Source organism: Oxyura jamaicensis, chromosome 12, assembly GCF_011077185.1.
Source record: "Oxyura jamaicensis isolate SHBP4307 breed ruddy duck chromosome 12, BPBGC_Ojam_1.0, whole genome shotgun sequence".
Classification (NCBI taxonomy): domain Eukaryota; kingdom Metazoa; phylum Chordata; class Aves; order Anseriformes; family Anatidae; genus Oxyura; species Oxyura jamaicensis.
The window spans coordinates 9,072,116-9,087,291 of NC_048904.1; the positions used below are offsets into that span (position 1 = coordinate 9,072,116).

Genomic DNA, 15,176 nt, shown 5'->3' on the forward strand with positions numbered 1-15,176 from the left:
TGCTCCTGAATTAAATGGACAACATATGGGGAGGATGTGGAGGACAACCACCGCCACCTACACCCTGCCCATCCAATCCTGCAGAGAGGAGGACGAGGGCAGTAAGAGAATGGGATGTGGAGCAAAGATAAACGGAATCAGGGAGTGTTGAAAAAGTTGCCAAACACTAAACGCTGACATGGAACCAGGAAGTGTCTCGAAGGAGACAAAGTCCTAACCTGCTGCGTTCAGGATTAACACATTTTTAGGAGTCTCTTTGCCCCGTTTCTATTCACTTCTGGTATAGTATTGAGCGACTTTTTAAACATGTCCTTAGGTGACTGCTTCACTTCTTCCCCTACTCCAAATTCCCCAGACCTTTAAACAACCACATTTGGATTACTTTTCCAAGCACTTTCTTCAGAAGTGTCCCTTTGCAAATACAGTAATTCCTCCCAAAGGGACCCTGGTTAGAGTTCCCGGAGGCTGGATTACAAGTGCCATCAACTGAAATGTAACTCAGAGTGGTTTCCTTTGACAAAAGCATCAGTTCAATTGGAAGCCTGCACAAGAGGTTTGTGTTCTTCATTCAGGCAGGAACTCTCCAAAATGAGTAACTAGAGTGAAGCTTCTCCAGGGGTAGGAAAAGTTCATAATGCTTTCAGCTTATCCTCTCACTTTACAGGAATTAGGAATTTAGATTTTGGAAGTCTCAGCTCTCAGCCTCACACTCTGCCAAGTGTGGGTACGCAGAATGCCCTTTCAGTGCACGGACATCAGAATATTTCAAACAGGTGCAAGTGTCTGAGGAAACGTGCATTAGAGGCCAACCCCCAGACATTTTAAAACAGGAACTATTTTTATGACAGGCTGGCTTATTGCAGAGGTAACACAGGAGTGTCAGGACCAGTGGCTTTTCTGGTAACAGGGTCTGACAGATAGGTCTGGCATGTAGCATGAATAAGGCTCTCACATTCTGCACAACTAAAGAGGGCAAAGCCATTTCTCCTACCGGCAGGAGGGAGGGTTGGAGGGCCCAGCACTCACTGGATATGCACACATAGAAACAAAGCTGCTGGCACAGCTGCAATACATCATTCTTTCATCTAACAGTCAGCAACCGGGCTGCTGGGGAGATTCTATGTTTTCCCTACTACTAGGGTGGCTGGGTTACTGGAGTGAATTTGAATATTTGTTTCAATAAATTATGCATCAATACAGCTTTGTATATATTAAAATTATCTCGTTTCTGAAAGCATGCTCAGCATTAATTTCCTGACCTGAGTCTTTCCGCTGCACCCACCCAACCAAGCAGCACGTCAGAGAACTGAACGTGAACCACACCATGGGAAGTTACCCGTGGTACAAGATATTAAAAGGCCATTCCAGCACAGGGCACACAGCAGCTTCCACCTGAGGGAACTGCCTGCAAAGCTGTTACAGGGCCACTCCTTTATGAGTGAAACCAACACAGCCTAATTCCATTCCTCGTGCAGCCCAAAGACATTCACAGCAAATATTCAGATGTAAAAAAGTGGCTCAAACTTTGCTCACTTCAAGAGCACATTTAAGGTCTGTTGTAAAAACAGATTACGAATACCCAAAAATGAGCAAAACCAAATATGTTTATGGTGCAACAGGAAAACCTCACTGGAAAAGAAACTAGAGGACTCTTTGCATTTTGGCTACTTATCAAGTCATACTCCATAAAAGCCAAAATACACAGAATAACTTTTAAGATAACCCAGTTTCTACTGGATTTATTTGGATATAATCATGCTTCTTCCTCTAGAAGAGCCATTTCTCTTCCTTTAACTCCAGAAACACACCATTCTGATGAACTGCCGCATTTTTTCCCTCAAATTTACTCAGGGTTACTACCAATGTAATGTAACGATTGCGGTAGCTGGTGCCTTCTCTGGCAAAGGAGATATCAGGTGGAAATAGGTTAGACTTTTCTACAGACTACGTGCTGTATGTTGAAGAGCCAATTAAATTGGCACCCTGTAATTTAGTACAATTGCACGTTTTACGAGGGAGTGCTCAAAATAGCTGATTTTCTCTCCTAACATTACCTGTTATAATTTTTAATATATACAAAGCTTTTATTCTTTTAAATCACTGTTATGGAACAAACCACTCCGTCCACCTTTATTTTTTCCTTTTTTTAAAACTGTACAGACTTTTTCCATTTTCAGGAATATCTAGACTTGGTGAGTGAAGCAACCTGATTGGCTTCCATCCAGCTGGTAGCATCTTGAAAGTGATAAAACTCCACGAAGGCGAAACCACGGCTTACACCTAGAGACAGCATTCAGATATAGACGGGATACTTGTGTTAGTCAGTTCCTTTAAAACAGGTGAATCTCTCTCCAACTGCTTCATTACTTCATGACAAAGCAGCTTTACAAATGCGACGTCAACTGCTGGGATCTGCTTGTTATTTTGCCATGGCAAGGAACCAAGCTCCCAGAACTGGCTACATTTCACTCGATTCAAATCGATGTTTATAGGTAACCATGCAACAGACTACATACTACTAAACAGGTTTATGCTAATATTACTTACCAATACCTGTTAACAAAAACCCCTGTAGACAGACTTCTTTTTAACATGACGACCAGCTATCTAAAGTCTTCCAAAAAGCCACATTCCTTAGCCATGGCAAACCTTTTTTTTTTTTATTGATTGCACGTGCTTGCAGTTTGGGGATAATTCTGGATACTCTTTTGGGCTGGGGAAGAGGAAGATGATGTCAAAAACTGGATAAGAGCTCTCACCTGTTTTTCTTTTCATCAGCCTCACGTCTGCAGGCTGAGGACCTTCAAAGGACTCAATAAGCTCCCGAATCTGTGTGAGATTTTAATCAGACAGTTAAGATTTCAAATCTTGGCAGACAGCTAAGACAGATACAGAAGCAACCTCACTTGCAGTACATGCAAGAACACAGACATAAAAGTCTAAACACCATCTTAGATAAAACAAAATCCTTTAAGGAAGACTTAACAGGATACCAGCAAGCATCAGAGAACCCACGTAGTCATTTGTGACACTAAAATAATGGCCACCCTCACTTAGCCCACAGAATCATCCAGAATCTGAATCACCATGATCTCGTATTCCAAGGCTATTTGTACAAAATTTGGCAGATACTGTGCTCGTTCCAACGTTTTTATAAAAAACACCACGAGCATCCCTCTCCCCGCACATGTAAATACATCCAACACCTAGAAGAAGTAGGCAAGAACACAGCACTGCAAGGCTCCATGATAAATATATTCTTAAGTCTCAAACTACAGTTGTTGTCCTCCAACAGTTTTCCTTGTGCTTTTCAGAAAATAAGCTAGATTTATGATTTATTGACAAACACCATGCTAAAGGGACATCAGGTCCTCAGCCACAACAAAGCTGCTTAAGTTGTGTCACAAGCTAGATGAATTATTGTGGAGAGCTAGACAGTAGGAAGAAACATTAACATTTTTTAAGCGTAAGGGATGATGACAAAGCAAGATTTTTCAGTAGCTCTTAGAGAGCTCAAACTACATTACATACAACAACGCTGTTCAGCAGACAGGACTCTAAACTGATCTAAAGATGCCTGTTCATGTGCTAAGTGGAACTGACCTAGGATCTTCAATTTAAGTAGCTTTTCATGAAAAAAAAAGTAGAACAGGCTGGAAAATGTGCACAACTACTATCAGAAGCACCAATAAGATACTAACTTCAGTGGAAAGAGAACAGTAGTTCTAAGAAGCATAATCTAAAGATGAGTTCAGAATTCAAGTTACGTTCAACTTTCCCATGAATTATAATGCAGTTATTTCCACAACTGTAAGACTACAGCATTAACACTTGGGGAACAAAAATTGTTATAAGGTGTTTCACGTAACGCCTGACTGGGTTCCACCATTTGGATGCAGGAGCCTATCCTTTATCCAGCCCTTAGCCACAGAAGTACGCAGTGATTAAAGAATATTTAATATTAGCAGAGAAATAATGAAAAATGGCAAAAGAAGTCCACTGCACAAGTGGTGCCAAAGGATTCTCTACGTTAGCAACTGATGCACAAAGATAGAGTCAGAAGAGTCTGCCTAAAAAAACTAACGCAGCTTAGCTTTTACAGGTTTTTTCCTCTTCAGATAGCAACTTGTATCTCGGTAACAAAAATATTCCAGCAAGGGAAGGAGAAAAAAAAAACACAAATGCAAAGCTAATCACCTTCAAGGTCCTTCTATCAAAGTTAAATAACCACGTACCAAGCTCTTTCCTACTTCCTCCGCCAGCTCCGCAGCAGCCATTTTATGACTTCCACAGCTGTACCCACACAAAGCAGTTTTGTGCAGGGCTGTGCTTAGCTGAGGAGCTCTGCATCAGCTTACAACTTCTAGCTTCAATAATAACACCAAAAATAACCCAAACGCCTCTCCATCTGTCCCCCTCCCCTCACTCTACTGGGTGGGGGGGAATATTTATAAGCATAGCCTGCCATACACTGAACAGAAAAAGCAAAAAAGAACACAACTTAGAAACAACAAAATTTTAGCGGAAGCATCCAAATGTGCATGGGAATAGACTATTCAGAGATAGTTCTGTTTAAAATTAACAGCTTAACGTCCACATGACCTGTTACCTAACAGCGACAGCTTGAATCCTTTCAGGATTCAAAATGGAAGCGCTACCAACACGTTTAAAACGGGGCCACCATGATGCAGCTTTTAACAAAATGGCAGCAGCGACCACACAGACTCACCGATACAAAGCCACAGGCTTCCCTGCGAGCAAGGAGAGAGAAGCCCCTTGCCGGCTACTTACATCGTTCTCTGTAACCGTGATGGGAAGGCCACGTAACATGATGGTCTTGCTTTCTTTCTCATCGTTAATGTCGTTCCTGTAGTCATGCTCTCCATAGTCGCCATCAGAGTGGTATCCGTCTTCGGATTTATCACTGTTCCTGCGCTCCCTCTCCCTCTGAGAAACCAGCGCCCAGAATTAACCGCTGCGCTGACAGCACGCCAACACAGCACCGCTAAAACGAGACACCGCTTCCACATACCCCCACCTCTCCTTCCCAGCCTCGGACACAAACCCCAAGCTCGACCCCAGACCCTCGTGCCTGCCCCAGCAAGTCCCGGGGACACAAACTCGGCTGTGCCCGGGGTCCCGCCAGTCCCGGGGGCTGTGCCCCGGGGCCCCTTCGTCCCGTGAGGCTCTGCCCAGGCCCGCGTGTTGCTGCGGGGCCGCCGAGGCCAGGGCCGTCCGCGGGAAGAGCGGCCCCGTCCCAGCCCCGCTCCCGCGCCCCGCTCACCTCAGGACTATCGTAGTCGCGGCTATCGTAGTCTCTATCATAGTCCCGGCTATCGTAGTCTCGGCTGTCGCGACTATCGTAGTCTCGGCAGTCCCGGCTGTCGTAGTCCCGGCAGTCGTAGTCACGGCTGTCGCGGCTGTCGTAATCTCTGCAGTCTCGGCTATCGTAGTCCCGGCAGTCCCGGCTGTCGCGACTATCGTAGTCCCTGCAGTCCCGGCTGTCGCGACTGTCGTAGTCGCGGCTGTCGTAGTCGCGACAGTCTCGGCTATCACGGCTGTCGTAGTCTCGGCTATCGTAGTCCCGACTATCGTAGTCGCGGTAATCATCGTAGCGATCGCCGCGACGCTCCTCGCTGGACCGCTTGTAGTCGGAGTCCCTGCGCCGGCTCCGAGACTCGCGCTCGTCGCGATCCTCCCTCTCCACGATGGAGCCGTAACGGCCGCTCCGCTCCGTCCTGCTCACGCTGCGGGGGGCACCGGGCCGGGCTCAGAGCCCGCTCCCGCAGCACCCCCCGCCGCACCGCACCGCGCCGCCCCCCCCTCCCCGCGCCCCCCGCGCCCTTCCCCCAGCACTCACCGCTTGTCTGAACCCATGGCGCCGGCCACGATCCGCAAAGCCCCCGCACGGCGCTAACCGCCACCACGGGGCGCCCAGCACACACGCGCGCACCCCCTCGCTCCCTCGCCACAAAATGGCGCCGAGGCGACTGAGCGTCTTCTACCCAGGAGGCACCGCGCCCGCCGCCTGGAAGCTTCCAGGCGCTGCGCAGGCGCAACGGCAGCCGCCCGCCCGCCGCGGGGCACGCCGGGAGTTGTAGTGCGGGACGGTGCAGTGCCAGGTTCAGCCCCGGTGCAGGAGGGCTGGGACAGGGCCGCGGGAGGCTGATAGAGAAGCTCTGTTGTGAGAGCTTCGAGCAGGGCTGCGGCAAACCCCACGGTGAATAAACCGAATGCCGCCCGTTCTTCGTTGTGTCTCGCTTCAGTTTGTACTTGCAAAAGCAAAACACGCCCGGAGCGGTGCCCTGTGCCAGCTCCTTTGGCGCTGCCCCCCAGGAAGGGAGGCAGAAAACACGGGGACCTCCTGGGGAGGGAAACACGGGGGAAATCCAGGTCCTTCGGGTCGGATCCCTGGGAAACAGCATGAAACCCCTGCCTTCCCCAGGCAGGCAACGGCGTGCGGCTCTGCACGCTGGGGCTGTGCTTCCTGATGGGGTCTTTGACACCTCGTTACAGCAGCACCTCATCCATCCGCTGTGCTGGTAGCCCCCTGCACGAGCAGGACGCGCCACGGCTCCAGAGTGGGGACGGAGGCGAATCAGAGCAGAATATAAGTCACAGGAAGAACAGCTCCCGCTCAGGGAATTTATGTGATCTATAGGCAGTTAACACAAGCCATATCTTAACTGATTTAGGTGTCGAGGAACAAAGAAGACAGCGTAAAGCAAGCACTAAGCTTTCCTCCCCCTTCCCCAGGCTCAGCTTCAGACCACCACCACCACCCCCCCGCTCCCCAGACAGGTCCTTCCCGGTCCCTTCCGTGAGGCAGGTCAGGTCACAGTCAGTGCTCCCGCTGCCCTCCTGCTGCTCCTGGCTTCTTCTCCAACGTGGGCTGCAGACCTTTTGGGGGGGGCCTGCCTTGGTAAGGTTGGGCCGTGGAAACAAATCGCTCTCTCTGTCTTGTGCTGCCCCAGGGAGGAGCTGGGGGTGACCCCTTGTTTGTGAGGGCTTTGGCTGCTGTGAGCTGGGGAGCTCCAAAGCCACCCAAGTGGCACTGTGGCACTGTCCCCTGCGTCACCTTGGCAGGAAGGACAGCACCGCGTTTTGCAGGTGTTAGAAGCCCGCGCAGCACGTCAGGCTGTCGCTTGTTGCTGTCTCTGAACGGTCTCCAAACCCGAGGCCAGCTGCCAGCAGCCAGCGGGGCCTCCAGGCTGCTCTGGGCAGGCGCGGTGACACTGTTTTGCCGCCTGTCCCCTGGGGAGCCGGGCTGCCGACTGACAGAAACCAGCTGGGAAGTGTTCCTGCGGTCATTTCTCACCTCCCGAGGTACTGAAGAGAAAGGAGACTCCACCTGCAAAACACGGCTTCGGCACAAACACGGGGTTGGGTTCCTTGGAGGCTGTTTTCTGAACGGCACCGAGGGGACTGCTGCCCGGAGGGGTGCTGGCCTGCCTGCCGATTCCTCCTGGGCTTTCCCTGCCGCTCCAGCAAACTCTCGCCCTCGCCCAGCTCAGTTTGCGGCGCCAGCAGCCGTGGTTCCCCGCAGCGAGCCGCCCCGTGCATCCTGCCTGGGAATCCGGGATCCCCCGGGGCAGGGGGGGAGCCGTGGGGCTCGGCCCACAGCCCCAGCAGCTAGAGGGGAGCCCCGCAGTCCCCTCCTCCCTCCTGGCCGGGCTCCCCGGCTGTAGACGTAGGGCAGGCAAGGCACAGCCCAGCCAGACTTTCCCGGAAGGGCGCTCGCTGTCCCTCACGTCCCGCAGGCTCCTGCTCGGAGGCTGAAGCCCCACGGGGGGCAGCTCGCTCATGGCCCCCAAGCGCCGAGCTCCCCCCGCTCCACAGCCCCCAGGTGGGGGCAAGAAAGCAAAGGGGAGGGAGGAGGAGGAGGAGGATGCCTGGAGCTCCACGCTGGCTGCCCTGAAGACGGCCCCCAAGGAGAAGCCCCCAGCCACCATCGATGGGCTGTGCCCCCTGGGCGCGGGGACGGGAGCACAGGTGAGTGTGGGGTGGGGGCACCCAGTGCGTGTTGGAGCCAGGGAGGGGGTGCGAGGGGCGGGGAGGGAGCCCCTGCCCTGCTGGCATGAGGGCAGCCCCGGGTCCCCTTGCAGACCCCCCCAGCTCTGCAGAGTGCCCCTCTGCCCCCCAAACGCCACCCTGGTTGCAGCCCCGAGCCTGCTGCCTGCTGTAGGTCTACGAGGACTACGACTGCACCCTGAACCAGACCAACATCAGTGCCAACAACAACAAGTTCTACATCATCCAGCTCATCGAGCACGGCGGCGCCTACAGCACCTGGAGCCGCTGGGGACGCGTGGTGAGCCCATCCTGCAGCCGTCCCCGTGAGGGGAGCCCTGCCCAGGGTCCCCCAGGTGGCTGGGGAGAACCGGGTGCTCCCTGCCTGCTTCCCCATCCCACCTCCCCCGTCCCAAAATGAGAGAGCAAGTGGCTTTGCCACAAGCCCTCCTTGGGGGTGGGGGCATCAAGGACACGTCCCCAGGCTATGTGACAGCTCAGCAAGGATGTCAGGCACCCGCAGTTCATGCTCAGTGCCCCTGACGCTGCGTCTGCTCCAGGGGGAGGTGGGCCAGTCCAAGCTCACGCCCTTCACCTCTCTGGAAGCTGCCAAGAAGGATTTTGAGAAGAAGTTCCGAGAGAAGACCAAGAACAGCTGGGCAGCGCGAGAGAGCTTCGTGGCCCAGCCAGGGAAGTACACGCTCATCGAGGTGCAGCCGGGGGCCGGGCAGGAGGTGGAGGTCACCGTCAGGGTGAGCGGGCAGCCAGGGCATCACCCATCACCCCATTGAGAGGGTTGTTGTGCACTGGAACAGGCTCCCCAGGGACGCAGTCACGGCACCAAGCCTGTCGGAGTTTAAGAAGCTTTTGGACTGTGTTCTTAGTCATATGGTCTGAATTTTTGGGTAGACCTGTGTGGGGCCAGGAGTTGGACTCGATGATCCTTGTGGGTCCCTTCCAACTCGGGGTATTCTGTGACTCTGTGAGTGGGAGCTGAAGCAGCCCACAAGCAGGGATTTGGGATGATGGGTTGAGATGGGGTGGGAGGGGGCATGCCTCTCTCTGGAGCACCGTGGGCATCGGGGTGGCGCTGGTCACGGCAAGCGGGCAGAGCCTGCCCACAGCCTCTCACAGCTCAGCACAGCCGGGGGCTGCACCCACAGGCGGATGGCGTGGATGGGGAGAAGGTCTCCAAGCGGCGTGTGCTGCCCTGCACCTTGGACAAGGCCACGCAGGACCTGGTGGCCCTCATCTTCAGCAGTGACATGTTCCGGGACGCCATGAAGACCATGAATATTGGTAGGAGGTGCCGGGGGGTGGGGAGGGCCCCTGCTGATTGCGGCAGAGATGCTGGTGGGCTTCAGAGCATCCCCTTGGGCAGCCGGGACCATGGCGATGCTGGGAAGAGCCCCCAGGGGGGAGAAGGTTTGGGGGGTGCCTGGCGTGGGAAGGGGGGTGACGACATCCCCTCTGCCCCTGTCCAGACGTGAAGAAGATGCCGCTGGGGAAGCTGAGCAAGCAGCAGATCACGCGGGGCTTCGAGGCGCTGGAGGAGCTGGAGGAGGCACTGCGTGAGCAGCCCCCCGGGGCCACCCGCCTGGAGGAGCTCTCCTCCCGCTTCTACACCATCGTCCCCCACAACTTTGGGCGGGCACGGCCGCCCCCCATTGACTCCCCCGACCTGCTGCGTGCCAAGAAGGACATGCTGCTGGTGAGATGCTGTCCGGCCAGCGGCAAGTGGCATCTGTCCCCATGGGGCAGGGAGGCAGTGCCATGGCAGGGTCCCTGGTGTCCCTTCTCTGTCCCTGCCAGGTGCTGGCTGACATCGAGGTGGCACAGAGTCTGCAGGCGCAGAAGGCGGAGGAAGAGGAGGAGGAGGTTGCCCACCCGCTGGACCAGGATTACGCCCTGCTCTGCTGCCAGCTCTCCCTGCTGGACCCGTCCTCCCGCGAGCACCAGGTGCAGAGGTCCCCACCGGCACACAGGGACCACGGGCACTGCGGGGAGCCCGGCTGCGCACAGCCCTCCGAGTGCCACCTCCTTGGCGGTGTGGTGGGGACACGGCTGGGTGGCTGCCTGCGGTGACACCGCGTCCCTGCCTCCTTTCCCGGCAGCTGATCCAAAACTACGTGGTGCAGACAGGGAACAAGGCCCGCATCCTCAACATCTGGGTGGTGGCCAGAGAGGGGGAGGTGAGAAGAAGGAGCTGCTTGTCCCCACTCAGGGAAAGCCCGGCTGTGCCCCTGGGACTGGGCTCGGTCTGCAGGAGGCATCTCTGGTCCGGGGGAGTCTCGAGCTGGGGCAGCCCCACATCCCCTGCCCTGGCCAGCCCTTAGCTCCACATCTCTCCAGGACAATTCCTTCAAGGCCCACGACCACCTGGAGCATCGGCGCCTGCTTTGGCACGGCACCAACGTGGCGGTGATCGCGGCCATCCTCAAGAACGGGCTGCGCATCATGCCCCACTCAGGTGGGCGCGTGGGCAGGGGCATCTACTTCGCCTCCGAGAACAGCAAGTCTGCCTGCTACGGTGAGCACGCCAGGCCGCTGGGGATGCCTGCGGGGTTGGTGCAAGCCCAGATCCCCGTGCCACCCACCGGGCTGAGCCCCTTCCCTGCTGGGCAACTGCTGGGTGGGACTGCTGCTGCTGGCGCCATCACCCTTTTCCCATCCCTTCCCTCCTCTGGTGGCAGTGGGCTGCACGGCCCAGAGGGTGGGCATCATGTTCCTGACGGAGGTGGCCCTGGGCAAGCCGTACCGCATCACCTGCGATGACCCCACGCTGAGCCGGCCGCCCGCCGGCTACGACAGCGTCCTGGCTTGTGGCCGCACCGAGCCGGGTGAGACCGGGGCACGAGGGGCTGGGGGGCGTGGGGCGGACAGGCTGGGTCTCGGGGCTGACGTGGTGCGGGGTCTTCTCGCCCAGACCCCGCACTGGATGAGGAGGTGCTGCTGGATGGGAAGAAGGTGCTGGTGTGCCAGGGCAAGCCCATCCCCGTGCCTGCCTACAAGGAGTCCTCCTTCAGCCAGAGCGAGTACCTCATCTATCAGGAGAGCCAGTGCCGGATCCGCTACCTCGTTCAGCTCCGCTTCTGAGGGCGCCTGGGCTCCTCGCGGCCCCCTCCCGGCAGCGGCGGTGCCACAAGCCCGGGGCGCAGCGCTCTGAGCTCCCCGGTTATTCCACCGGGGTGAGGGGCGGAGGGGCCCAGCCTGCTCTGGCCATCAATAAATCCGCCGTGCCTCGTGCCCTTGCTTTCCTGCCGGGTGCGGAGGGGGCAGAGAAGGGCACCCTGGCTGGTGTGACCCCGCAGCGTGGGTGGCTCCGGGAGGGCCAAAGCCTGTCGCAGCCATCGGTGTCGGCAGGCTTGAGATGAAATCCTGCTTGGCCAGGCAGATTGCCCTCGTCGCTGTAGCCGGGCTGGTGCCCACCACCGTGGTGTCAGGGCTGCAGAGGGGACGAGGACGAGGGAGACGTGCTGCTGTCCCTCTGCACTGCCCGCGCGTGGAGGAGCCTGTCCCCATGTCCGCAGCGCCTGCCCTCCCTTGGGTGCCGTGCCAGCCACGACGGCCCCACCAAGCCCCTCTCCGCACCCTGAGCCCCCCCAGGCACATGTCCATGTCCCCACGGAGACACCTGATGCCCAAGTGACATCTCCCTGTATGGGGGACACCCTCCGGTCCCCCTCCTCGGGGTGCCACCTTCCCACCCTTTGGTGAGGGAAGAGCCCCACGGGCTGGGGACCCTTGGGTCCCCCCTTGCCCGGCACCCGCCGGCTGCTAGGACCCAGCAGCTATCCCCGTGGGACCGCCGCTGCCAGCGGGCAGGCAGAGCCCGGGTGTGACAGCCGGTGCCATCCGCGGCAGGCAAACACGATGACTAACGGGTGACAGCCGCGGGGAAGGGGGGACGGGGGGTGGACGTGGCCTCCGGGAGCCCCAGTCCCGCCGTGGGAGCAGCGCCGGCGAGGAGGAGCGTCACCCATCTCCCGAGGAGCAGAGGTGCGTGGGTCCCACGCCGCCACCCAGGGACCCCCAGCCGTGAGGAGGGGGACCCAGAGTGGGGGTCACGGGGATGGGGCACGTGGGGTTTGCTTTGCCCCTCGTGGGCAGGGGGACAGGGTGGCCGTCAGGCTGGCCGGGGTGCCAGCGGGTCCCAGCACCTCCTTGGGCACCTCTCCCTGCTCCAGCGTCTCCGGGGCGTTCTGGAGACCCTCCATGGGTTTCTCCACGGCTCTTCCTTGTTCTGCTCCTTCTCCTTCACAGCCCTCTTCCCTCCCCAACAGGCGAGGGGCCTGCTCACGAGAAGACGGTGGCCATGGCTGCGGTGGGGCTTCCCTCCAGGGGACGCAGGAGAATTGTCCCTGTGACACGGGCACCAGAGCTGCTGGCTTAGTCCTCGGCTGGCATGGCGAGCCGGGTGGGGCCGAACACCACGGACGGCCTCGAGTCGCCCCCCGTCCCAGAGCAGTCCGCCGCGCAGGAGGTTGTCGGCCTCCTCTGCATGGTGCTGCTCACCATCACCGCCTTGGTGGCCAACGTAGTGGTGATGGTCGTCATCCTCAGAACCCCCCTTCTCAGGAAGTTCATCTTCGTCTGCCACCTCTGCGCGGTTGACCTCCTCTCTGCCATCTTCCTCATGCCCCTGGGGATCATCTCCAGCTCCTCCTGCTTCGACAGGGTCATCTACAGCATTGCCGAGTGCCAGGCCTTGATATTCCTGAACGTCTGCTTCATCAGCGCCTCCATCCTCACCATCTCCATCATCAGCGTGGAGCGGTACTACTACATCGTCCACCCCATGCGGTACGAGGTCAAGATGACCATCAGGCTGGCGGTGGCCGGGGTCGTCTTCATCTGGGTCAAGTCCGTTCTCATCACTGTCCTAGCGTTGGTGGGCTGGCCTCAAGACAACGGGGCCACCAGTGCAAGCCGCTGCACGGTCTACTGGAGCCCCGGGGCCCACAAGAAGGCCTTTGTGATCATCTTCAGCATCGCCTGCTTCGTCTTGCCCACCATCATCATCTTCGCTGTCTACTGCAGCGTGTACCGAGTGGCTCGGCTGGCGTCCCTGCAGCACGCGCCCATGCCGGCGCAGGCGGCTGTCCCGGGGCACCGCTCCGGCTCCGCCGCCAGCCAGGTGACCATCGTCACCGCCAGGAACCTGCCGCTGCCCAGGCTGACCCCCGAGCGCTTTTTGGGAGGCCACAAGGCCATCCTCACCTTGGTCCTCATCGTGGGACAGTTCTTGTGCTGCTGGCTGCCCTTCTTCGCTTTCCACCTGCACTCCTCCGTCGCCGCTGGCGCGGTGGGCGGTGGGCACGGGGAGATGACGGTCACCTGGATCGCCTACTCCTCCTTCGCCATCAACCCCTTCTTCTACGGGCTGCTGAACCGCCAGATCCGGGAGGAGCTGGCCCGGCTCTGGCGCAGCTGCCTCAACCGGCCCCTGGGCCAGGAGCTGTGTCTGTCCGTCTCGGAGGCCTCCGTCCAGGAAAACTTCCTGCAGTTCCTCCAGCGAGCAACGTGCACGCTGGAAACCCGCTCCAGCTGCATCGGCCCCAGCCCCAGGAACAGGCTGGACCAGAGCAAGGTGGGCTTCCCCATCCCCGGGCAAGTCCCCGAGGAGAGCGGCTGAGGAGCAGGGAGCCCTGTGCCACCACGCCGGGCAGGGACTGATCAGCCCCCCTTGGACCTGAGGGGGTTGGTCCTTGTCCGGGTTTTGCCTCCCCTCTGAGCTTGCGTGGTGGAGGAAGGTTTCCACAGCAGATTTCGTGAGCCTTCATCTCCCTTCTGCACGCTGGGAGCCGCCAGCACGGCCCAGCCGCGTGGATGTGGGACGCGGGAAGCTGAGGGGCTCCCACACGGACCCCCCCGTTGTCCCGTGGGACCCCTGCCAGGGCGCTCGCAGCAGGGAAGGAGCGGCCCCCCCTGCGCCCTTCCCCGGCCCAGCTAACACCACTAACACCAGTAACACCAGCGCTCTGGGCGGCAGCCCGGGGACCCTCCCTTGGGGCGGGGGATCAGGCCCCCGGCACCTCCTCACTTGAAATAAAGGAGTCGGGGACGCTGAGGGGACGCTGGGGGGACACGTTGCCACCCAGGAGGGGAGACCCCCCCCCTGCCCCCGTACTAACTGGGGGAAAGCTGCCCACGGCAGGGAGGGGGCTCAGGGAAGACTTTCAGAGAGCTTGCGACCAAGGGCCAGCACCCCTGGCCACAGGGCCACCACCACCCCTGTGGTGTCACCCCCAGAACTGGGGGTGTGTCCCCCCCAACCCCGGGGGATGGATTTTTTTTTTTTTTTTTCACCCGTAAATTTTATCTTTTTATTAAACCATTGATAAGTTACAAAGGAGGAAAAATATAGACTTATATATACAGCATTTCCAAGCCAGCAGGCTCTCGGAGGGGGTTGCTGGGAGGGAGGCGACAGCCACGGGGCAGCCAGGGGGAGGCCCCCCCACCACAGCCGGGGGGTGGGGGACCCCAGAGGGCCCAGGCAGCCCCTCATCAGCAGGATCTGGCCTTCAGGTGCAGCCCACGGGGCCGGGGGTGGCAGGAGAGGGGCAGCATTGTGGGCAGGGGCATGGGCAGGAGGGCGAGGGACACGGGATGAGGGACACCTGGCACTGGGAGGGTGGCCCCCCTGAGGGGGACAGCCCCCCACTGATACCAGGGGACATGTAGGAAAGCTTTGGGGGGGGGAAAGGGGGCACAGTGCTGCCAAGACGCGCATCAGAGCAACCCTTTGCTCCAGCAGGCATCGACCCCGGGAGCACCACCCCCTGGGCACGGGACGCTGGGGTGGGTGCCTGGCGGGGGCAGGGGGACAGGGTGGCGGAGAGGGGGTGTCCTCAGCACAGGGTGGCCCCAGGACTCCCCCCCCCTTATACCCACCTGCGGAGGGGCTCAATAGGGGGAGAACTTCTGCCGGTCAGCTTTCTTGGTGCCGTTGGCCGCCGAGATCTTGGTCGTGTAGGTGGCGGTGCCGCCGTTGGCACCCGCCACGGAGGACGGGGACAGTGCCAGGAAGGAGACCGGCTTCAGGCCCATGAAGTTGGAGAGGGAGAGGGCGTAGGGGGTGCCCAGCAGGGCCGGCGGGGGGGCAGCCACGGCAGGCAGGGCTGCGCCGGAGCCCGGGGCGAGCGGCTGGGAGAAGCCCACGC

The 15,176-nt window shown here is 58.4% G+C and overlaps 4 protein-coding genes and 1 long non-coding RNA gene across 5 annotated transcripts in view; 3 read left to right on the top strand and 2 right to left on the bottom strand.

The window, feature by feature from the left end:
- RBM5 (RNA binding motif protein 5) overlaps window positions 1-6,013 on the bottom strand; it is a 15,630-nt gene extending 9,617 nt beyond the window's left edge. Inside the window, exons 1-5 of the mRNA XM_035338239.1 lie at window positions 5,861-6,013; window positions 5,285-5,747; window positions 4,792-4,947; window positions 2,760-2,829; window positions 2,207-2,280 (exon numbers count right to left, since the gene is read on the bottom strand). Of these exons, the coding sequence (XP_035194130.1) occupies window positions 2,207-2,280; window positions 2,760-2,829; window positions 4,792-4,947; window positions 5,285-5,747; window positions 5,861-5,877 (780 nt within the window). The 5' untranslated portion in view covers window positions 5,878-6,013. The remainder of the gene's footprint in view (window positions 1-2,206; window positions 2,281-2,759; window positions 2,830-4,791; window positions 4,948-5,284; window positions 5,748-5,860) is intronic.
- LOC118173543 overlaps window positions 1-7,756 on the bottom strand; it is a 24,827-nt gene extending 17,071 nt beyond the window's left edge. Inside the window, exon 1 of the long non-coding RNA XR_004754272.1 lies at window positions 7,622-7,756. This is a non-coding gene — a long non-coding RNA (uncharacterized LOC118173543). The remainder of the gene's footprint in view (window positions 1-7,621) is intronic.
- PARP3 (poly(ADP-ribose) polymerase family member 3) lies at window positions 7,099-11,256 on the top strand. The gene is made up of 12 exons (XM_035338240.1): window positions 7,099-7,326; window positions 7,761-7,992; window positions 8,186-8,311; window positions 8,571-8,762; window positions 9,174-9,309; window positions 9,495-9,721; window positions 9,823-9,969; window positions 10,125-10,202; window positions 10,363-10,540; window positions 10,704-10,850; window positions 10,937-11,117; window positions 11,170-11,256. The coding sequence occupies exons 2-11, from the start codon at window positions 7,804-7,806 to the stop codon at window positions 11,104-11,106; spliced, it is 1,590 nt and encodes a 529-aa protein (XP_035194131.1). The 5' UTR covers window positions 7,099-7,326; window positions 7,761-7,803; the 3' UTR covers window positions 11,107-11,117; window positions 11,170-11,256.
- Window positions 11,257-11,724: 468 nt separating this feature from the next.
- LOC118173542 (probable G-protein coupled receptor) lies at window positions 11,725-13,749 on the top strand. Its single transcript, XM_035338243.1, has 2 exons — window positions 11,725-12,009; window positions 12,294-13,749. The coding sequence occupies exon 2, from the start codon at window positions 12,416-12,418 to the stop codon at window positions 13,643-13,645; it is 1,230 nt and encodes a 409-aa protein (XP_035194134.1). The 5' UTR covers window positions 11,725-12,009; window positions 12,294-12,415; the 3' UTR covers window positions 13,646-13,749.
- A 1,312-nt stretch (window positions 13,750-15,061) lies between these two features.
- ABHD14A (abhydrolase domain containing 14A) overlaps window positions 15,062-15,176 on the top strand; it is a 6,487-nt gene continuing 6,372 nt past the window's right edge. The window contains exon 1 of the mRNA XM_035337893.1: window positions 15,062-15,084. Within this exon, the coding sequence (XP_035193784.1) occupies window positions 15,062-15,084 (23 nt within the window). The remainder of the gene's footprint in view (window positions 15,085-15,176) is intronic.